At 39.4% G+C, this 23,732-nt stretch overlaps 1 protein-coding gene across 1 annotated transcript in view; it reads right to left on the bottom strand.

Moving 5' to 3' along the window:
- Nucleotides 1-23,732, bottom strand: part of LOC309601589 (junction-mediating and -regulatory protein-like) — a gene marked incomplete at its 5' end in the record, with an annotated part of 90,855 nt that overhangs the window by 54,446 nt on the left and 12,677 nt on the right. The window contains one exon of the mRNA XM_082334692.1: nucleotides 5,943-6,116. Within this exon, the coding sequence (XP_082190818.1) occupies nucleotides 5,943-6,116 (174 nt within the window). The remainder of the gene's footprint in view (nucleotides 1-5,942; nucleotides 6,117-23,732) is intronic.

Raw genomic sequence — 23,732 nt, forward strand, 5'->3', positions numbered from 1 at the left:
ATGAGTTCACATAAAGAAAAGCTATATAATAATTCTGTAGGATTTATAGTTCAGAATGTAAACAGAAACTGGCATACAGCCCTTCCTAAACAGACTGTGAGACTATAAAGACTATCACAGCATAATTCAGCATATTATACCAGTTCCTCAAACAAGAAAGCAACAGGTTCAACAAAGTTTATTACCTTCACTTGCAAATCTAGCCATTTTGCATAAACTTAGATTACCATTTATTCCCTACTCGACAGGTTTTTCAAAAGCCAAGCTTATCTATGATTTCAGATGATGTGAGGACACATCTTCAGCTACAGATATACCAAAAGAAACTTCAGAATGAAGTTGATCTGATCGCCATGCAAGTAATCTATACATTTTAAATCAGCACTGCTTTAGTGTCCTCCGATGCACCTTATGTAGCTTTGTTTTCATGTTTTTCACTGCAAGACCACCATGCACTCAAAAATATTATGAGACTAAAAAAAACCAACCAAACAAAAAAACCCGCACAGTTCAAAAACCAGCTCACTAAGACATCAGTTATTCTAGAGCCAATGATAAAAACATGGATTTAGTAATACAGAACTCATCCATTTGATGTATGGGAGCAAGACTACAAATTAAGAGTATGAAGCATTGATGCCCACTCCCTTCCCAAAAACATCTTCAGTTGACTCTGAGAGATTTTTTGTTTTCCAAGTATTTCTCTTTAAGTATTTTTTAAGTAATTCTCTCTATTTTGCTAGCTATCCTCATCACTAAACTTATGTTCTCCTTTGAACCTGTTTCATACTTTGCGAAAACATTTTTTTAACCAAAAGTTAAAATGTTCAGTGCAACATAATTTCTTTCAAAGTATTTCATTTTACACAAATTAGCTATAAGGTTCGCTACTGCACTTCACCACCAAGTATTAAACCAACAAATAAATCCATGGACTTTTGAGCCAGAGTTAGATTTTTAACTACACTAGTATCTGCTTAAAGGAGCTTGAAAGAGAAGCACAACATAGACTAATAAAGCATTCTACAATTTAAAAAAAACAAACTTGATGAATGATCAAGTTGTATGCTGCTCTATTCTCTTATTTCCAGTGCTAGACCTCAACATTAGTATATTTAAAGTCCTTAAAAACCCCTCACATTCAAGTGAATTAACATGTCAGTGAAGATAATTATGTATGCAATGAAACTAAGAGTGCTTTTAAATATATTTAATGTACAACTACATTTTAATGTTCTCATTTCCTGAAGATGAATTGAGAGGTAATGATGACTATAGTCTCTCACCTGTATCAAGATATTATCAGTGCTCAGTTAAGCAAATCCAGTCCAACTCAGACCTTCAAGAATGCTTGTGTCAAAGTTTTGCTGGCATCTACATGTAGGTTATAAAACAATTTATCTTACATTTTACCTATAGTCAAATACCAAGCACATTAAAAAAAAAAAAAAAAAAGAAAAAAGGAAAAAGAAGCATGAGCAAAAGAAAGCCTCCCATTCATTTCACCTGGGGTTTGATCAAACACAGTGCCTACTCACCATGACTGTGAAGTACTGGTCCACAATTATAAGACCATAAAAATTCAAAATAAGAAGGTAGTGTCTTTCTCTCTGTGAAGGCCAGTGAATACAACTGTATATACATAAAAGGCTTTGAGTTTTTGCCCGTGAAGTTATTCTTCTGATAAATAACCAGATTTGGTAACCTGTATCAAAGACCACTTTATATCTTAGTCTTAAAGGGCTTAAGGCTTGATCCTATTAATCTGTCAGTAAGTTCTATAGCCAAATATCAACCACTAGAACTGGTCCCTCCCCTCCATACTTTCAGAAGAAGACTGCACTATATATGGAGGATCTGAAAAAAATAAGATTTAAGTATCTGAAATCAAAGGCACCAGAGCACAAGTAGCTAACTTTGCTTCTTCCAAATTTCGGGACAAGTATTTCACCTTCAAGTTTCCAGCTACTGATGCCTACTACTTCCCACTTTTCTGCTATGTCAATGTGTATTCTTAACATACAAAAAAATTGCTAAATTTTCACAGGAAAATGATCCATTTTGATAAATGAAAAATTTGTGGGTATAGATGTGAAACATTTTTAAGATCAAAAATATTACAGCTTTTTTTAGTTCATTAGAAGTCTGATTTCTAGCAAAAAGAGCATCTTAAAATCCATTTAGAATTCAAATTGCTAGATAAAATAATCTATAAATATTGTTTGCACTCTGGTTTTAAGTTTATACTTGTCTTCAGGATTTTGGGGGAAATATACAGATAGCCCAAAACATATAATACAGCATCTGAATATCAAGCTTCACTTGCCTGATGCCTATGTTACATCCAAGAGTCTGAAATCAGAAGAAATGGACCAGTAATCCAAACAGTGAAATTAACATGCTAAAACTCACCGGTTGAATGTCTTTACATATTATTACATCTAAACCAGCAATGGTCCAGAAATAGTGACATTTAAAAATGCCTATACAAATTCAGCACAGCTTTTATGTGGATATAAATTACAATACTGTCTGCAAGTCCTTTATTATACCTTCTCCAGCATTCCATGAACATAATAATAGTTCTGAGTGTTTGGCTGGCTTATCAATACAACTTTTCACACTTACCATACAAAATATGGTCATAGTAGACATACAGAATATATCTAGTAAGTGTATCTTACATTTTAATCTTGAACTGAGTACAGAATTGCTTCTTTGGTGAGCGGTTCTCAATTTGATAATACAGTTCATTACAAATTGGCTTTTATTTGTGTCCCCCCCCCAAGGGCCTTGGGGTAAGCAGGATTATTCCCATATTATTTAAAAAACAAAAAAAGTAGGTCCCAAACACTGCTGTGTTTACAGTGTCCACTTTTTTCAAGAACGCATGATATCTGGTAAGCATTTTGCCATGTTTAGAAGGAGGTCCCCATGGATTTGAGCAGCACTTACAAATATTAAGCATTTCTACAAACAAAACTAGGTTTCTGAAGCTGTGAGCCACGAGAAACATCACTGCTGAACGCATTGTTCTAGGGTCAGATGACTAGTACATAATTAAATAGAAATTTGGCAGGAGTCAGTTTTCCAGAGTTGTGTTCCACTTCATAATAAGCCATCCTTTTCTCCTTCCATAATCTTCTAACTTTTTCACTATGTTTTCCAAATTCAGCGATATTTAAGTGCTTCACAGTACAGCTTTGATTCCTCACCCATACTAAATGATCCATCCTTCACACTAAATGAGGCAAAATACACCTGAAAATCTAGCATACAATCAAGTTAAAAGATAAAAAGAAAACCAAAAAAAGACTTCTATCATGGACAGCACTAATCTGCTTGTCTCTTGCCTAAAGTTTCACAGCAACAGCAGAAATTTAACACCCAGATGATACATCTTCCATTTGTTATGTCTTGCTCCAAAAGAAGAGGACACTAAACACAGTTCTCAAAGATTATAGGCAAAGCAATTAATTTCCTCCTAATCTCATTCTGAAAACAAACAAAATTAAACTGATTAAAATAAAATACTTATTAAAAAACCCAAATTCTTAAAAAACAAACTAAAACAACTTCCCCACAAATCAGATACCTAATACAGAAAAACTCTAAAAATGTTAAATAAAGTAATTATAGAAGGCATAGGCAATCTTGACTCAATACTGATATTTGTATTCAAGCTTAATTATCTTGTAACTTTTTGTTTGTTTGTTTTAGGAACTCATTCTGCAGTTTCTTCCATCCTTACCCTGCCCTATATCCAAACTTTATCTTTGTCCTTGTCAGTCTTTATATTTAAACAGTATTATATGTTCACAGCTCCCATTTCACTGAGGTAAGCATCAGAAATACTCCTGTTATGCATGAAAACTGAGCTAATCCCTGTCATAAGGGTTTATAGAAACCTAAGGATCTTTGTTCCATGATTAAACCTTCCAGAAAAACATATGTAGCAAGTTAACACAAACCACCGCATGCATAAGTTCTATTTATAAACCAATTCCTCTGCCCTAGCTACCCAGTGTAATATATATTTTGTCATCATAGATACAAGTACTGCTTTCTCTCAAACAATGAAATAGGAAAAAAAAAAAAAAAAAAAGAGAGAGAGCATCTTTCTCTACCACATAATACATATGACCAAGTTTTATAACTCAAAAATTGCCAAGTTAGGAAGAGAACTTAATGTACATTACATGCAACTATGTACGACTAAAGTAATGAACCACAGAACATGCCTCTGAAGTTTATCAAGGTTATTCTTTCAAGAAAAATAAAAAATGAGGTATTTTAAAACTGAAATCCAAGAGATCAATGAGTTAAAAAAAAAACAAACAACTCTTAATTCATGTTCTATACTCAATACAATATTTATCTTCTCTTGTTTGACAAAAGAACAAAAAAAAATTAAATTAAAAAATATTTTCCTGTGTTACAGCTACAAATTCACATAAAATGGGAACTATTTCATCATGCTGAAGAAGGCTTTCTATTAAATGTATTGTGCATAATCTTCAACGGTATAATACATCTGAAAAAAATATTCATCCCAATTCTCTATGCAGCAACATTTATCATTTGGGGGGGAAAAAAGCACTTTTAGTTCAAATATCATTTCACCATGTTCCAGTACTTAAAGGGGAGCTACAAAGAAGATGGAGACTGCCTTTTTACAAGGAGTCACATGGTAAGGACAAGGGGTAATGGGTACAAGTTACTCCCAGGGAGATTCCGATTGGACACGAGAGGGAAATTTTTCACAATGAGAACAGTCAATCATTGGAATAATCTCCCCAGGGAAGTAGTTGACTCCGCTACGCTGAACACATTTAAGACTCAGCTGGACATGGTGCTGGGCCATCTCGTCTAGACTGTGCTCTTGCCTAGAAAGGTTGGACCAGATGATCCTTGAGGTCCCTTCCAACCTGGTATTCTATGATTCTATGATCATTACATTATCTCACATAGTTAGTTTCAGATTGCTGAACTTTCTGAAAAATTACTTTATAGACACAGCAATAGCTCAAAATAAAACTAGTTTTGGAATTGTAAATACTCTTGCCTGCCTCCCTCATTCTATACTCAAACACAGAGAAAACCACTATATTTTTTAAATTGAAACCAGTAAAAACAATGTTGGCTAACTGAACAAGGTGCCAAACAGATAAACTGACATTTGCAATACAGATTAAATGAAACACATTTTAGCTTCTATGTTACGATACATATTTTAAAAGAATCAGAAGGCTACAGTCTTAATCTGCGTAGGAACTGCTGATTATATCAAAAGTACTTCTGAGATGCAATAAAGATGACATTTGTTATTTTTGGTTAAGTATTTAAAATTAGAATTATTTTTAAATAAAACAGACATATGCATTATAAAACAGTTTTACCAAAACATAGTATTCTTCAGCTGACTATACTTTTTTAGCTCTTAGGAAAATATTCCGTTAAAGTGTTACAACAAATTACATACTTTTAATATGCTTCCATGTTTAAGTGTTTCAGAACATGAGATAAGAAACTACTGACTTCTCATGGTTTATCAGATTAGCTCAGAAAACTAGAATGAAAAGTAACTTCCTGTAGAATCTTTTAAAAGAATTAACAATCACATAGATACTGTACAACGTGTCTCTTTCTGTTTTATGTATTAGTCAGTATTCCCAGTAATCACAAAATTGTAAGTTTCGCCTATTAAATTCAACAATGAATTTAAATAGTCAAACATAGTAAGTTAAACAGTTGATGGTTAGCTACATGTCAGAGACATTCTCACTCTTCAAAAGCACTCCTCTGAGTGAAGGAACCAGAAAAATAGGGTCAACATTTAGTGGAGAAACCATCACTGCATATACTGCATAACAAAAGTAGTAAATCGTAACTGAAAAGCATGATTGCCCCATTAATAAGAAGTTCAGTTACCTTTACCATACCTTTATCTGCTGTCTTCTAAGCATCGCAAGTTCCCTCATATCTCGGAACGGCTGCAGTAAGTACTGGTAGAGCTCCATGGTAGCTTCTGCAAGACTACTGTAGGCTTCATCTTCCATTTGATACAGTTCAAGCAGCTCTACCATGCTTTCCGTGTTCTTATGTTTTTCCAGAAGCTGTAAAAAAAAGTGCTAATTTTAGTGAATGTGTTCAAACATTCCTGCTAAAAGTGACAGCCATTTAAAAAACATTTTTAGCCTATCCTTTTGTATTATCTTCTCTACCCCACAAAATCATCACTCAGACATACCAAAAAAAAAAAAAAAAAAAGTCTTAAACCCCACCCACATCTTGAATTTAGCCAGTCAAAGATAAGCACATCTCTGATAACCTTAATAGGAGTGGTGCACATTTTGAGTTAATTTTTTCTTTTCAGAAATTTTTGGAAGGTAATGAGTATGAGCACAAAGCACAAAAAGCAACTTAGTACAAGAATCTATAATGCAGTAATCAAATAAGCTACTTCACACATTTCCCACTTTCAGGTATAAGAGGAGAAGGAATGATAGGAAAGGAGACAAAAGAGAAGTCACATTTTGATCTTTCTAGGCTTTTTTTTGTTTGTTTGTTTTTTTCCTATCTGTACTTTGGACCTGCACGGCCCCATTATATCAGTGCAGCTCCAGACACAGACAAGAATCTATGTGAAACAAAACAGTGATCTGCATTTCTGGTAATTTTGTCTTCTGTTTTATTATTTTTCCCTAGACAGTTTAAGCATAAAAGTTCAAATCCACAAAGTTTACATTAGTTTTTTTTTTTTTTAAAGGAAATTATCTAAGTATTATAAGCTTTAAATAAAATACTTCAAATAAAATAATTTATATTTTAATTCATATAAGAAAACACAACAAAGCCTGTCCATTCCTTCCTTTAGTTCTTATGAAGCTGAAAATTCATTTGTTTGTACAAATTTGCTACAATATATGTTTTTAATTTATATATTTGTTTTGCATCTATTTGGGGCATTTGCCTGGGCAGACCTCACATGCTGCTGGAAATCTTTTACCATTTCTAAAAAAATATTCAACTGTTTAACAAAAACTAATCTCATACAGACATGTGGAGTACTTGATGTATTTACAAAGACAAGATTATCTGAAATTAATTCCCCTCTTATGTAATTTTCAAAGTCAAAATCTCTTGTCCTTTAATATTATCATCTCAAAAGCATATATTCACAATCCAAGTTTATTTAAACTTAACATATATTAGGAACATTATGGAATAAGCACATCATATCTTCTATCTGTTCATTCAAGTTGGATGCCAAACCTACAGGAAATATTTTCTGTATACTCAACTGCATCAAGTATTATTATTGGAAGACAAAATAGAGGGAACTGTAGATTAGAAACTGAAGCTTTGATCAACAGTCCTTAGGTATCTGGTTCATTTATATCCCAGGACAGTCAAGAGAAGTCTTGATTACCATACTGTCTACTCTGTTTGCTCCATTACATTTATATTACTATACTGTGTTTCAGTTACCTGACCAGATAAGAAAAGATTTTCTCTTTCTTCATAATGTAAAGTTTGCTTCTGAAGATCCCCCAGCTTCCTTTGAAGCACTAAAGATTGGCCAAGATTACAGAAAGGATGCAGAGCAGAATGCAGAGAGGCTCATAGTAGCTTTATTTACATGTTCAGCATTAAAATGATTATCAGATGACAAGCCAGGAAGAGCTTTCCCTCAGCAAGGCTTAGCAGAGATGAAAGGTCTGGGAGAGATGGTGTAGAACAGATGTGACATTCCTCAGCAGCATGAGACAATTCGTTGTTCACCTAGGAAATTGTTCCTATTGCAAGCTCATTTGCTATGCCCTTCTGCTCTCCTCCAGCAGCATGCAATATTCTGTGGCATCTGAGTTCTCACTGAGAGTACTGGGTAGCGCTTTGTGGCTTGCAGTCTGTAAAACTAACGTGTTATGAATTTCCTGGGCTAAACGCACATAACCCAGCCTGCAGTTATAGGGACAGAAGTCATCCCAGATGCTCTTGGGTTTGAGTCCTAAATTCCTATGGATTTCATGCATTAATCCAACCCACCAGCAGATTTAACCATCTAGGTCCATAAAGCCACCTTCTTCCTCAGCTCCTCTTCTTGTCGCTAGTGCCTCAAAACAGAGCTGCCATACTTAACCCTTCTCCTACTTTCACCTGACACTATCAGAAACCCTCTAGTAGTCCCAAAGCTGCAATTATCCCTCTGTCAAGGTAGTGAAAAAACAAACCTTTCTTCTCAAGCCACCCATTGCAAGAAGGGTCTCTATTATTAGCAGCAGCTCTACAACACACTGTAATGTTAGTTTCCTTTTAGTTGCTTAGGCTATTAGTATCTGCTTATTAAATAAATTTACACATTTCTTTCATCGTGAAACCCTACTATTCTACTACGATACAAATCCTAGAGGGCAACAAAAAATGACAAAGATTAGAGAAAATTTATCACCATTTAAAAGAGAATCAGTCTCATTTCAGGAACAGAACAATACAATACAGGGCTTTTTTTTTTTCTCCTTTATAGACCATTCTTAAAGTCTATTTAATAGTTCTGATATTCTGGAAGACAGTCACAACTTTGCAAAAGTTGGAATTAAAAAGTGCCAGGAAATGAAGCACTGTTTCAATTTTATGACCATCAGTATAGTACAAAAACATTTTAAGGACACTAAAAGCAAGTATCTACTTATAATTAGTTGGTTGTTCAGTGAAAATCATGTCCATCACTGGAAATGATATGATAAAGTAATGAAATATCATGACACTCCTGCACATAGAGATAAGTAAATGGGCATCGTTTCAAGGTCTTGTCCATGTCCAGTTCTATTTGGTCTACTGCTGGGGTTTCTCCAATCCTAAACCTAGCAGTACTCCTCAACTCCTTCAGAAATACCAAACCCCCAATAAAAAAAATACAAGTGAGGGCAGGTTATTTATACAGAACATATATAGTCTTAAATTATTAACACAAGGTAAGCAACGATTCTTCCTTCTTAAGGCAAGGATCCACACAGATTCCATTTCCTGTGCCTAATGAAGACCTTTTTGAATGAAAATGGTGATGAAGTTTCATTTAAACTACAGTTGCTAGAAAAGACATAACAAAACTGGAAAACTGATTTGGAAACAAGAGAGTATCACCTTATTTGGTTTGGAGCAGACCAAAGAGCTATTGAATAGGGATATTCAAAACAGGTAAGAAGGTTACCAACCTGCAAGCACTGGTCACAGACAGCCTCATAACACCCATCCATCTACTAACATGTTCTTATAAAGACTCATTCAGACAGCGTTTTGGGAAAAAACATCTGAACGTTAACCTTTTCTACAAAGGTTTCAAACCAGCTCAAAAGCACATTGAAATTATTTTGTCCTGTCAGATCAACACCGTAAAATTGCTGCCTCAAATTTCACTTGGGTTAAAAGTTACATGAGAGAAAGAAGAGTCTGAAGAAGTATGAAAAATTACAGTTTTGGAAAAGAAAAACAACACAGAGAAATTATGACATGCATTTGAAATTATAGTTATGATATACAACGTTTAAGGGAAGAAGGGTCAAACTATTCTCTCTCACTTTTTGGAATTGATGTGATTACCACTAGAAGAACAGTCTTTGCCAATACAGTGTGGTATGAACAGAAGACTGATAGCTTTGATTCTGCTTCTAGACAGAGCCTTGTAAGCCTGATGAAGAGTTCAGGCTGCTTTAGTGCTACCAGTCCTAAATAGGCCACTGACAGATGGTGCTAAGCTAGCTGTGTAGACCACCTCTCCCACTTTGCTCTATAAAGCAGTCCGATGGAAGCTTTCCTGTTCTGGATCAAAGTCAGCTGAAGCATTTTTTTTTTTTTTTAGCTGGCTGCCATCCAGACAGTATTCAGACTATCAGATAACAATAATGCTGGGTCTAGCACAGAACCCACTGAATTAATAATGTCATAAGGCAAACCAGGCCCTCCATAGACTCACAGGTAGTTTAACTGTGTACGTTCCAATTTTCACACAGGCAGTACCTAGACAATATGCTATATTAGAAACATGAAATTTCAGCTAATACCTTTTAGTAAGATGAAGACATTGGTTAATCTGGCCAAATGCCTAAACCAACCTGGTACCTTAAAACTCTGCAGTTTTCAAGGTGTTAGCATAAAATACATGAACAATTTTTGTGGTATATGTTATGCCCCACTCATGATTAATTCTCAATACAGACATTCAGTGTTACTGTTCATTTAATTCAACAGTGTCAGTATGAATTTTTTACTTTTGCAACTTTTAATTATATTACTTAAAGAAGCGGGTGGAGGAGGGTAGAGTAATATCCTGTACAGGCCTGACTAGCGCTAAACCCATTGAATACTGCATTTATTTAAGAATCATGCTTCACAGATGTTACATTGTTCACAACTAAATGAATCCATATATTTTAGGCAACTATTATGCAGATAGACTCTAGCCAGCAGGAAACACATTTTTGTCAATTTAACACACATATATTTGAACTATATAGCTCAGGCCTCCTGGAAGAGAGGGATATGTATCTCTTGAAATGCCTGTGGGCCAAAGTAATCCTTGGTGTATCTGCCCTGGGGGATGACACAGAATAGAACAGAAGAGTTTTCAGTTGGAAGGGACCTACAACGATCATCTAGTCCAAATGCCTGACCACTTAAGGGATGACCAAAAGTTAAAGCGTGTTATTAAGGGCATTTTCCAAATGCTCTTAAACACTGACAGGCATGGGGCATCGACCACCTCTCTAGGAAGCCTGTTCCAGTGTTTGACCACCCTCTCGGTAAAGAAATGTTTCCTCATGTCCAGTCTAAACCTCCCCTGGCGCAGCTTTGAACCATTCCTACGTGCCCTGTCACTGGATACCAGGGAGAAGAGATCAGCACCTCCCTCTCCACTTCCCCTCCTCAGGAAGCTGTAGAGAGCAATGAGGTCACCCCTCAGACTCCTTTTCTCCAAACTAGACAAGCCCAAAGTCCTTAGCTGCTCCTCATAGGACTTGCCTTCCAGCTCTTTCACCAGCTTTGTTACCCTTCTCTGGATGCATTCACATCCTTCTTAAATTGTAGGGCCCAGAACTGCACACAGTACTCAAGGTGAGGCTGCACCAACACTGAATACAGTGGGATAATCACCTCTCCTGACTGGCTGGTTATACTGTGTTTAATGCACCCCAGGATGCGGTTTGCCCTCTTGGCTGCCAGGGCACACTGCTGACTCATATTGAGCCTGCTGTCAACCAGCACCCCCAGGTCCCTTTCTGCAGGGCTGCTCTCCAGCCACTCCTCTTCCAATTTATACTTGTGTTCAGCATTACTCCGTCCCAGGTGCAGAATCCGGCATTTGTTCTTCTCAGATTTCATGCCACTGATGATTGCCCAGATCTCGATCCCTCAGCAAGGCCTCTTGTCCCTTAAGAGAGTCAACAGCACCTCCCAGTTTGGTATCATGAGCAAACTTGCTAATGGTGCATTCAACTCCTGCATCCAGACCGTTGATAAATATAGTGAACAGAACTGGCCCCAGAATTGAACCCTGAGGAACACCGCTGGTGACCAGCCACCAGCCAGATGCAGCCCCATTCACTACAACCCTTTGAGCCCTGCCCTTCAGCCAGTTCTTCACCCAGCACACCATGAACCCACTCATCCCACAGTTGGACAACTTGTCCAGAAGGATTCTGTGAGGGACAGTATCAAAAGCCTTACTAAAATTCAAAAAAACCTTACATCCACCGCCTTCCCTTCACCCACTAGGTGGGTGACCTTGTCATAGAAGGATATCAAATTAGTTAAACAGGACTTTCCCTTTGTGAACCCATGTTGACTGTGCCTGATGATTGCATTGTTCTTTAAATGCCTTTCAATAGCACCCAGTATAATCTTCTCTGTAATTTTTCCAGGTACTGAGGTTAGACTAACAGGTCTGTAGTTCCCTGGGTCTTCCCTCACATCCTTCTTGCAAATTGGAGTAACGTTGGCTAGCTTCCAGTCAGCAAGGACCTCCCCAGACTCCCAAGACCTTTGGTAGATGATCAAGAGGGGTCCTGCTATAACATGCGCTAGCTCCTTCAATACTCTGGGATGAATCCCATCAGGCCTCATGGACTTGTGAACATTCCGGTGATACAGCTAGTCCCTTATAATTTCAGTGTCCACAAATGGAAACTCACTGTTCCCACACTCATGGTCCTCCGACTCAGGGGACCGGGCAGCCCAAGGTCTATCAGTAGTATTAAAGACCAAGGCAAAAAAAAACATTGAATGCCTCCACTTTTTCTTCATCCCTATTAGTCAGGTGACCATCTTCAACAAGTATCAGTCCAATGTTTTCTTTAGACCTCCTCTTGCTACTAATGTACTTAAAAAAGCCCTTCTTCTTGTCTGACACAACACTGGCCAGTTTCAACTCTAGTTCAGCTTTGGGCTTTTGTGTCTTCTCCCTGCATATACAAACCACAGCTCTGTAATCTACCTGCGAAGCCTGACCTTGCTTCCAGAGATCGTGAAATTTCTTTTTCCTCTTGAGGTCCACGAGGAGTTCCCTGTTCAGCCAAGCTGGTCTTCTGCCCCGCTTGCTTGACTTTCGACACAATGGGATTGCCTGCTCCTGCGCTTTTAAAAGGTGGTTCTTAAAAACTGACCAGCACTCGTGGACTCCTAAGCCCTCAAAAGCAGATTCCCAGGGTACTCTGCTAAATAGCTCCCTGAATAGAATCATAGAATACCAGGTTGGAAGGGACCTCAAGGATCACCTGGTCCAACCTTTCTAGGCAAGAGCACAGTCTAGACGAGATGGCCCAGCACCATGTCCAGCTGAGTCTTAAACGTGTTCAGCGTAGTGGAGTCAACCACTTGACTCCTTGGGAGATTATTCCAATGATTGACTGTTCTCATTGTGAAAAATTTCCCTCTCGTGTCCAATCGGAATCTCCCTGGGAGTAACTTGTACCCATTACCCCTTGTCCTTACCATGTGACTCCTTGTAAAAAGGCAGTCTCCATCTTCTTTGTAGCTCCCCTTTAAGTACTGGAACATGGTGATGAGATCACCTCTAAACCTCCTTTTCTCAAGGCTGAACAAGCCCAGCGCTCTCAGCCTATCCTCATATGGCAGGCTTCCCAGACCCTTGATCATCTTGGTGGCCCTTCTCTGGACCCCCTCCAGCCTGTCCACATCTTTTTTGTATAACGGGGACCAGAACTGTACACAGTATTCCAGGTGTGGCCTGACAAGCACCAAGTAGAGAGGGATAATGACTTCTTTATCTCTGCTGGTGATGCCCTTTTTGATGCAACCCAGCATCCTATTGGCCGCCTTGGCCGCAGCAGCACACTGTTCACTCATATTGAGCTTCCTGTCCACCAGGACCCCCAGGTCCCTTTCCACAGAGCTGCTCTCTAGCCAGGTGGATCCCAGTCTGTGCTGCACTCTTGGATTATGTTTTCCCAGGTGCAAGACCTTACACTTGTCCTTGTTAAACTCCATAAGGTTCTTGTTAGCCCACTCTTCCAGCCTATCCAGGTCTTCCTGCAGGGTGGCTCTCCCTTCATTCCACATCCATTTTTAGCTAAAACAAGCCATAAAGATATTTTTCAGTCTCTTCCCAAGCTTTTTCATGTTTTTGGAATAACAGTAGTTACAGAATACCCTATTCTCCTATGAATTTAGGTTCTCGGAAGCCTGATAGTATTACTTGCCATTTCCAGGAAGAATTCTAAAGATTTTTAATTGGAGAAGCATATTTAAGATCACAGGTAAAACAGCAGTCCCAAGTATAAAATACTAAATCCTCCTGCTGATACACTTGCAATGAGCTCCAGACAATGTCTTCCAAAGAAGTAAAACTCCAGAATACATAAAATTTGGATGCAAAATTTTAGCAACTGAACTTATACTGCAAGTTCTTATCTTAGAATGTGCTTAAAATTGTTTCTATTCTCCCTCTTTTTAAGCTATCTTTAAACAATAAAAAAAATCTTGCTAAAAACAAATACACGCACTCTCACATGTCCTGGTAATAACAGAAGTCTTAAGTACATGAAAACTGTACTATAGGCAAACTACTTGTATGTCCAGCATACAGCTAGGCAAGTCCACAATACCTTGGGTGGACACTTGGCTGACAGGTCGGACTCAAAGGGTTATGGGAAATGGGGTTACATCAGGCTGGTGGCCACTCACCAGTGGGGTTCCCCAGGGTTCAATTTTAGGCCCAGTGCTCTTTTTATGTTTTTATAAATGATCTGGATGCAGGAGTCGCATGTACATTAAGTAAGTTTGCTAATGATACTAAACTAGGAGGAGCTGTGGACTCCCTCGAGGGTAGAGGCCTTACAGAGAGATCTGGATAGACTAGAGAGCTGGGCAATCACCAACCGTATGAAATTTAACAAGAGCAAGTGCCAGATTCTGCACCTGGGATGGAGTAATCCTGTTTATACATACAAATTGGGGGACGAGAGGCTGGAGAGCAGCCCCGCGGAAAGAGATCTGGGGGTTTGGGTTGATGGCAAGTTTAATGTGAGTCAACAGTGTGCCCTGGCAGCCAGAAGGGCCAACCATGTCCTGGGGTGCATCAAGCACAGCATAGCTAGCCGGTCGAGGGAGGTGATTGTCCCCCTCTACAATGCACTGGTGCGGCCCCACCTCGAGTACTATGTGCAGTTGTGGGTGCCTCAGTATAAGAAGGACATCAAACTATTCGAGTGTGTCCAGAGGAGGGCAACCAAGATGGTGAAAGGTCTCGAGGGCAAGACTTATGAGGAGCGGCTGAGGTCACTTGGTTTGTTCAGCTTGGAGAAGAGAAGGCTGAGGGGTGACCTCGTCGCAGTCTACAACTTCCTCAAGAGGGGCAGCGGAGGGGGAGGTGCTGACCCCCTCTCTCTGGTGACCAGCGATAGGACACGAGGAAATGGAATGAAGCTGTGTCAGGGGGAGTTCAGATTGGACATTAGGAAAAGGTTCTTCACTGAGAGGGTGGTTGGTCTCTGGAACAGGCTCCCCAGGGAAGTGGTCATGGCACCAAGCCTGTCAGAGTTCAAGGAGCGTCTGGACGACGCTCTTAGTCATATGGTTTAGTTTTAGGTAGTCCTGCGTGGAGCAGGGAGTTGGACTCAATGATCCTTATGGGTTCCTTCCAACTTGACATATTCTATGATTCTACTTTTCTCTTACATGCTTGGTCCTGTATTTAAATTTCACCTGTTGTGGTTAAAAGATCAAGCCTTGCCAGAACATTTAGCTTTTTGTTTGCATGATTGCATTGCCATCAACATTCTTATCTTTCTAGTATAAAAAGACCATTTGCATTATTGTAGCAGGTGAATGCCCCATTAATGGACCAAAGCCTGACTCTCTTATACAGACCTAAGATATATTTTACTGTTGGGACAGAAATCATCTAATAGAATACAAAAGATGGACACACAGTTGAGATAGCATAAACAAATAAGATAATACTGCCCAGCATGAGAAGTGCTGGAATCAGTACTACATCTGTCTAACCTCTTAAGATTAAAAGAAAATACAAATGACTAAGTTACATATTAAACTGATTGGGAAACTACACCATTTATAAGTGGTACATAAAGCAATCATCCACCTACTGAGTGGACAAAAATGTTCAATTTTTTCAACCAGGCTTTTGAAGATAGGGAATTGAAGTGTATGCCAATGCATAGCAAAGGTTATTGTCTGGATTTTGGGGGGATTTTCTGAATGGCTTACAGAAGGACTGAGCTAATTAAAATAATCAAACCAAATGTACACATAAAACACACAAACAAGTTCATCAAAGTCCACAGTTACTCTAAGCAACAGACAGTAAATGTACACACACAAAACAAAACCAATAAAAGATATTGGGAAATAAAACACGGGGTGTTTAACACACAAGAAATAAAAAGGAACATTTTCATAAGATGTTTCATGCTGTCTTCTAGGCCTGTGAAGAGCTGCTCATATCAAGTGAGCCACATTATTCCTCTTTAAACCCTGTTTAAGACAGTCTTTTACCTGCGTGCAGAGAGCCTGCATACCTGAGTACCTGAGTGCAGAAAGTACACCAGAAGGCTAAGACCAGCACACTGCAGATTGGCTGTCTTGGCCTCCTTTCACTCATATCAGTTATCTTCATTTACACTTTGGTTAACAGCTCCTAGGACAGTAACAATTAATTTTGTCAAGTTCATTTATACTGCCTACCAAAATGCACCTCAAATGCACTACCTGTAATACAAGTCCACAGAAAAGGAAAAGAACTGAACTACTGGGTAAGAAAAATTGAAATAGCATTTTAATGTAGCCAAGTGAGCCAAAACATTATTTCCATGCACGCATCATTACTGAACAATGCATCTTCTCTCCTCCCACACAAAATTCTAAATAGAAATCTCAGCAGAACTGTATATATGTGTGTGTGTATATATATATATATATAAAACTTGCTGGAATATCAAAAGGCTCAGGCTTAAAGCTGCCAACAACTCTGACAACAATGTATGCAGATCTCTTCTGAAAGCTCAAGAGGGCAATGTCAACAATTAAAAACTATGCATCTCCTTTTCTGTAAACAAGACAAACATGTAACATCATGGTAAAGCTGCTTTTAAGATGGTACCTGTCTGATCACCTTACCTTACTGTGTGACGTGGCTGTGCCACTTCTGAGTTACACTATCATGCCAAATGAGTGCCCAAAAAAACAGGTATTTGTTTGAATTTAGTATATTACTTGGAATAGCACAGCCACAAATAAGCTACAGAAATCATAGCAAACAAGGGCTAATTGTATAGGAGTGCTCATTGTATAGAGCGCTAGGCTTTTTTTCTGCTATTAGTAACACAGAAATAAGTATTTACATTGTAATGTAACTTGATGAATAAAACAGATGTCTTTGCCATATTTCAAAGTTAATAGGGCAGTCTGGGACTCCTTCCCTTTGGAAAGGGGCAATATAACTAAAAGATAAAGTCACTAATGAATCACTGATCAGTTGGAATGGTAACTCTGAACAAAAAGACTTCTAGGCAACACCTCACCCTGAAGGCTTGGCAAAGAGCTTTATTTTACTCATGCCCTAGTGAGTTCTAAGTAACTTTTTTCTGCAGGAGTCAGATTGGAAAAAAAATAAAAATCCAAAGCCAGAAGACTGAGAACATACATTACATAAGTGTTCATGCTGTGCCATAAAATACATTAACTTTTGGTCCACAGACCCTCTTCTTCCGTGCTTCTGAACTATGCTATTAGTCAGGAAAACATATTCAAGAGCCTTAAAACTGGCAACTGTCTAGACAAACTAATATTTGCATACAATGAAAACATTTACTTAGCAGGTATTATGACACTACTCTTAAAAACCCTTTCTTTGTGTAAGGTTTGAAATGTCAGGACATAGGCCTAGCCAAACACCCACTCCACTAAAGAACAAATATTCTTCTACAAAAAAAAAGGTGAAAATTTGATGGGAAGAAAAAAAAAATTAAAAGGTAGAATTAACTTCACTCTGAAGTCAACTCATGGGAATCGCAACATCAGCACTGTTAGTACTCTTACCAGTTTTACAATGCATTTGGCATGGTAGAAGATATTCTCAAATGTCTGATATTAATCTAATATTAAGACATTTAAAAATCTAATTCAAAGGGAGTAAAGCATTGTGACAATACCAGATTCAAAGCACTGGTAAGGGTGAATTTACTTTTTAAGCTGAGATGAGCTAATGGCTTTCTTCTACTGAAAGGAGATCCCACTTCCCATCCCTCTTCCTTTTCTTCTTCCAACTCCACCCCAGTTCCTTGTTCCTTCTACTCTCAGGTGTACTCTTCCTCCACTGCGCTGGATGCCCACCGATCCAGCCTGTCCAGATCCCTCTGTAGAGCCTTCCTACCTTCCAGCAGATCCACACTCCCGCCCAACCTGGTGTCATCTGCAAACTTACTGAGGGTGCACTCAATCCCCTCATCCAGATCATTGATAAAGATATTAAACAGAACCGGCCCCAATACTGAGCCCTGAGGAACACCACTTGTGACCGGCCACCAACTGGATTTAACTCCATTCACCACAACTCTTTGGGCCCAGACATCCAGACAGTTTTTTACCCAGCAAAGAGTAAGCCTGTCCAAGCCATGAGCAGCCAGTTTCTCCAGGAGAATGCTGTAGGAAAGTAACATCAAGAAACTCCTGAAATCCCATATCATGCACACTATTTTTCCTCCTACTCTAACAGCAAATATCATGTAAATGGCAAGCTATTAAATCACTTTCATAACAGTAAACATTTCAGAAGTTATTTAAATTTAAAATTTAAATTTAAAATTAAATTTAAAAGTAATTTAAATTAGTATCAGGCAAACACAGATTTGTATTCTGTGGTGTTACCTGTTTGGGTTGGTTTTGTTCCTGTTTTCATGGAGAAACGAGGGGGAAAGGATACACAGATTAAATATTACGGAGAAATAAAATCCATGTGTGATAAAGCAGCATAACAAAATACAGCTGAAATAATACATACAATTAATTCAACTCTTCCATAACTGCCCCAATATTGCAAGTAGTTTGGGATTTTTTAAACTCCTCCCACATATGGATTTTTTGCTGAATTATACTACTCTGAAGTGACAAAAGAGTACAATTTAAAATTCTGACATCTGATGATTATAAACAAATATCACACTACTGAAGGCTGAAGAATTTGGACTCTGAAGCCACAGTGCTATATGTAGAAAAATTATAAACTTTCAGAAACTTCTAAAACTGATCTACAGATTTTCTCCCTCAAAAGTTTATTTTTCTTTTTTTAAATTTCCTTAAAACAGATATAAAGCACAGTGTTATTTAAGGTTGTGCTTTTTTTTTAAAACAAGCCCTAATTCAAATTAGTTCAACTTTAAGCATGGAGTTCCACTAGAAAACCCACAGAGGCTCCTTCTAACATAATAATCTATGATTCTAAGTTATTGGAAAACCTTTATAATACACTTTTGTGGAATATCTGAAAAACCAAGGACATGTAGTGAGCAACCCAGACTCAGACTATGTGGACTTAATCTGCATTTAACGCAAGAGGAATTCAAGGATGCTGCGATGGTCGACTGCGGTTTGGAAGACATGAAACAAGCAGATTAAGAGGAAGAAACTATTGGCTTGCAATGTTGAAAACAAGATATGGGAGGAGCGGGCGGTGCGCGTGAACTATTGTTATGAACGAATCAGAATATCGCTAGTAGCGCATGAACAGCATATTGCCAAACATAGTTAACCAATTAACGATAAGTTTATGCATGATCAGGAAGGCAAGAAACTATATTAACTAAGCTGTGTATGTAATAAACCGACATTTTGCTTGATCATATTGATCGTGTGCTGTGTCCGTGACTTCCGCGTCAGCAGGTGGCACCCGAACAGGGACCCTCAGATCGGAGTTGGATTTTCCAACGAAACCGAGAACGGAGGGGGCGGAAGCCGGCCGAAGGTGAGTGCTGCCCCGGCACTCGGGAAACACTAGCGCGAAAGGTAGAATCTCACCCTGATCAGGTGAGCGGCCGGGGAGGAGATGGGGGCTACCATGACAAAAGAAGAGTCAGCGGTGGTTAAGCTCCTCCAACATATCCTCTCAACGAGAGGTATAAGTTATGACTCGTCTACTCTGAAAGCATTATTGCTCTGGGCAAAAGGAAAAGATTTGATCCCCACGGTTGGAGCCGCCTTTGATGCTATGACATGGGAGAAAATAGGGGCAGAACTGTGGGAAGAAATAAGTAAAGGATCCAAAGAGACGAGCAAATTCCCCGCTGTGTGGAGACTGATTAATGAAACTTTAAAAAACATGGGGGAGGAGCGGCAAGTCGCTGCATCGGCATTCGCGGCTTTGACTCCAGGTGACGGGCCCACCTCTGCAACCAGTATGTTGTTTTCGGGTCCGACAATCCCTGCAGCGACCCCAGCCCGCGTTGCAGGAGGGGTCCGGATCCTAGCAGGGACTGCAACGGCAGCTCCCACCACCACCGAAGTGCAGTCACCAGAAAAAAACGCTGCAGAGGCTACTCCGCCATCGCCCGATGTACCACAGTCAGACCGCCCTCCGAGTTATGATGAGGCCGATCCACCAAATCGACCTCCCTCACCGGTGGCGACCACCTCACTTTACCCTCCTTTGCCACCAGGTGGCGAAGAGGAGGAGGAAAACAATGGTGTTCTAGAGGAGAAAGCTGAATTACAGGAATTGATAAAAAGACTAGAGACTTTAGAAGCGCGATTGGCGGCCCCGCCAGAAAACCCACCAACGTCACTGTCCGCATTATACCCAGGATGGTCAGCACCCAACGTTTTTGCTCCAACTAGGACACCGGTGGAAACTGGTGCTTTTCCGTCTTTGCCACCACAACAACCATCGGGGGGATGGGTGTGTATTCGGGCAAGGGATGTTGGTGGGAGGAGTTGGGGATCCGTCAATGCGATGGAAAGGTGTTATCCGAGATGCCATGATAGAGGGACAGGTTTTACCCATGGCTTTTCCTGTTGTAGTTGGTAATAACGGGAGAGGTGTATGGGAAGCACCGGACTGGAAAATATTGAAAGAAGCGAAAAGCGCTGTTACTCAATATGGTTTAAAATCACCATATACTCAATCTATATTACAGCACATTTTTTCAGCACAGTTATTAACTCCTTATGATTCTAGAATGATTGTCCAGATGCTATTACCACCATTGCAACAATTACAATTTTTCCAACATTGGCAAACTGCCTGTGATAGGGCAGCTTCAATACCTCGACAACAAGGCAATCCGTTATTCGGAATCCAGGCTCAAATGTTAATGGGCGCAGGGCCTTTTACGCGACCTGATTGGCAAGCGCAGTTTGCTATCGAGGTATTGCAATTGAGTCAGGAGTTAGCTTATAAAGCTCTTATTAACGTGCATGATGAGAAAATTAGACCTGCTTTTACCGCTGTAAGGCAGGGACCCACTGAATCGTACGGCAAGTTTATTGATCGTTTGCACGCTGCAATTATGGCTCATCCAGATATGGATGAGGGAATGAAAGTAAAGTTCTTAGATATGCTTGCTTTTGATAACGCTAATGAAAAAACAAAAAGAGCACTCAGTGTGTTGCCAAGAGGATCCAGCACAGGACAGTTGCTAGAGGCTGCTGAGCGAATGTTAGAACAAGAAAAGGCTACGGTTATGGTGCAGCACTGAAGCCATTGGTATCAAAAAAGCAAGGGGGAAAAAAGGACAAGAAGTGCTTTAATTGTGGAAAACTAGGCCATTTTTAAAAAGAATGTAGGAGTCCAATTAATACTGAGGGTCGGAAAGAAAAATGGTGTACGAATTGTAAAAAAGATAATCATGACACCCAAGAGTGTCGAAAATTGGGAAACACGGCGCGGAGCGCGCCACACCCACGCGTGAAGACACAAGTGCAGGGTGCTTGGACCGCTGCGCAGCCGCCACAGCCGGTAGCGCCGGAGTGGACCTGGCAACAGCAGTAGACATAACCTTAACAACGTCTGAGGTTAAATTAATTGATTCAGATCAACAAGGACCTCTAGGGCATGGGTTGAGTGCATTGCTCATAGGCCGTTCTTCAACATCACGAAAAGGTATATTTATAGTACCAGGGCTCATCGATGCGGATTTCTGCGGAACCATAAAGATTATGGTATATACCTTAACGCCACCACTTACAATACCAGCACAGTCTAAAATAGCTCAATTAATACCATTTCATGCGTGTGTCCCTAAAGCGCATTCAATTGTACGTGGGCATGGAGGTTTTGGAGCCACAGGAGTACCAAATGTGTTATTAGCAATAGATATTGCCAAGGGAAAACCTGAAGAAAGGGTAACATTAAGACATCCTAATGGACAATCTTTAGTACTGTCAATGTTAATTGACACGGGGGCAGATGTAACTATTGTCCCTATCACAAAATGGCCTCGTAATTGGCCACTGGTACCTGCAGCTACCAGTGTTGTGGGAGTCGGGGGGGCACAATGCACGATGATTAGCAAATTACTGATAGCATTCAATTTTGAAGACGGTGCCACTGTTACCACAAAGCCATATGTAATGCACTTGCCTGTAGCTCTTATAGGTCGGGATATATTATCCCAAATGGGAGCCAAACTTGTAACCCAGCATTTTTAGGAGCGGCCATGGTTGAGCAGCCCATCTTAAAACTCACCTGGACTATGACAACGCCAGTGTGGGTAGACCAGTGGCCGCTGAAACAGGAGAGGCTGCATATTTTACAAAATTTAGTTAAAGAACAGTTAGAAGCAGGTCACATCATGCCTTCCACAAGCCCTTGGAACACACCCGTTTTTACCATCCCGAAAAAATCTGGAAAATGGCGATTGTTGCATGATTTACGAGCGGTGAATGCTGTAATGCAAAATATGGGGGCATTACAGCCAGGATTACCCTCCCCTGTGATGATCCCAGAAAATTGGGACTTACTCATCATTGATTTGAAGGATTGTTTTTTTACTATTCCTTTGCATCCTGAAGATGCAGAAAAATTTGCATTTACAGTACCATCAATCAATAAACAGGAACCGGCAAAAAGATACCATTGGGTGGTACTACCTCAAGGAATGAAAAACTCACCTACTCTGTGTCAAAATTTTGTAGCGTGGGCCTTACAACCATTCCGAATGAAACATCCATTTTTACTAGTTTTTCACTATATGGATGATATCTTAATTGCTGGAGAAAAAATGGATGTGGAAGGAACTTTACAAAGGTTAATAGAAACCTTAGAACCGAAAGGTCTTAAAATTGCTCCAGAAAAGGTACAACAACAAAATCCATGGCAATATTTAGGATGGACAATTACTGGGAGCACAGTCAGACCACAGAAGATCATACTCAAAACAGACATTAAGACGCTCTCAGATGTTCAAAAACTAATGGGAGATTTACAGTGGGTAAGGTCAGTTAGTGGAATAACTAATGATGATCTAGCTCCCTTGATGCCTCTGTTGGGAACCTCAACCAGAGCCGATGAACGACGAAGCCTGACGAAGGAACAAGAGCAGGCATTGGATCACATTATAAAAAAGGTTTTGACAACAGTTGTACAAAGAAAAATTAGTGATTTGCCTTTGCAATTTTTAATTGTTAACTCATCACCCAACCGAAAACACTTAATAGGACTGATAATCCAAATAGATACCCCACGCATCAACATTTTAGAGTGGGTATTTTTATCCTATCAGCCAAAAAATACCGTCTGTACACGGATTGAACTATTAGCTAATATGATCATCAAAGGTAGAAGAAGGATTTGTGATCTGACAGGACAAGAACCTGAAACCCTGTTTGTACCTATAGCACAGAATTATTTAGATTGGCTTTTAGCAACATCAGAAATGTTTCAAATCGCTTTAGCTGAATATCCAGGTACTGTAACCAATAACTATCCTTCCACGAAAATTTTGCCGCTTTTACAAAATCAGGACTTTGAAGTCATCCCTTATAGATCAGAAGTACCAGTTGAAGGGCTTACAGTATTTACTGATGCTGGAAGAAAATCGAAACGAGCTGCTATTGCTTGGTATGACAATAATCAATGGAATCATCAACTTCTTACAGGTCATACCGCCGACTCTTTACAAACCCTCGAGCTGAGAGCGGTGTTATGGGCCTTTCAACGCTGGCCCGACAAACCTCTAAATGTAATTTCAGATTCGCTCTACGTA

Source organism: Platalea leucorodia, assembly GCF_965183815.1.
Source record: "Platalea leucorodia genome assembly, chromosome: W".
NCBI lineage: Eukaryota > Metazoa > Chordata > Aves > Pelecaniformes > Threskiornithidae > Platalea > Platalea leucorodia.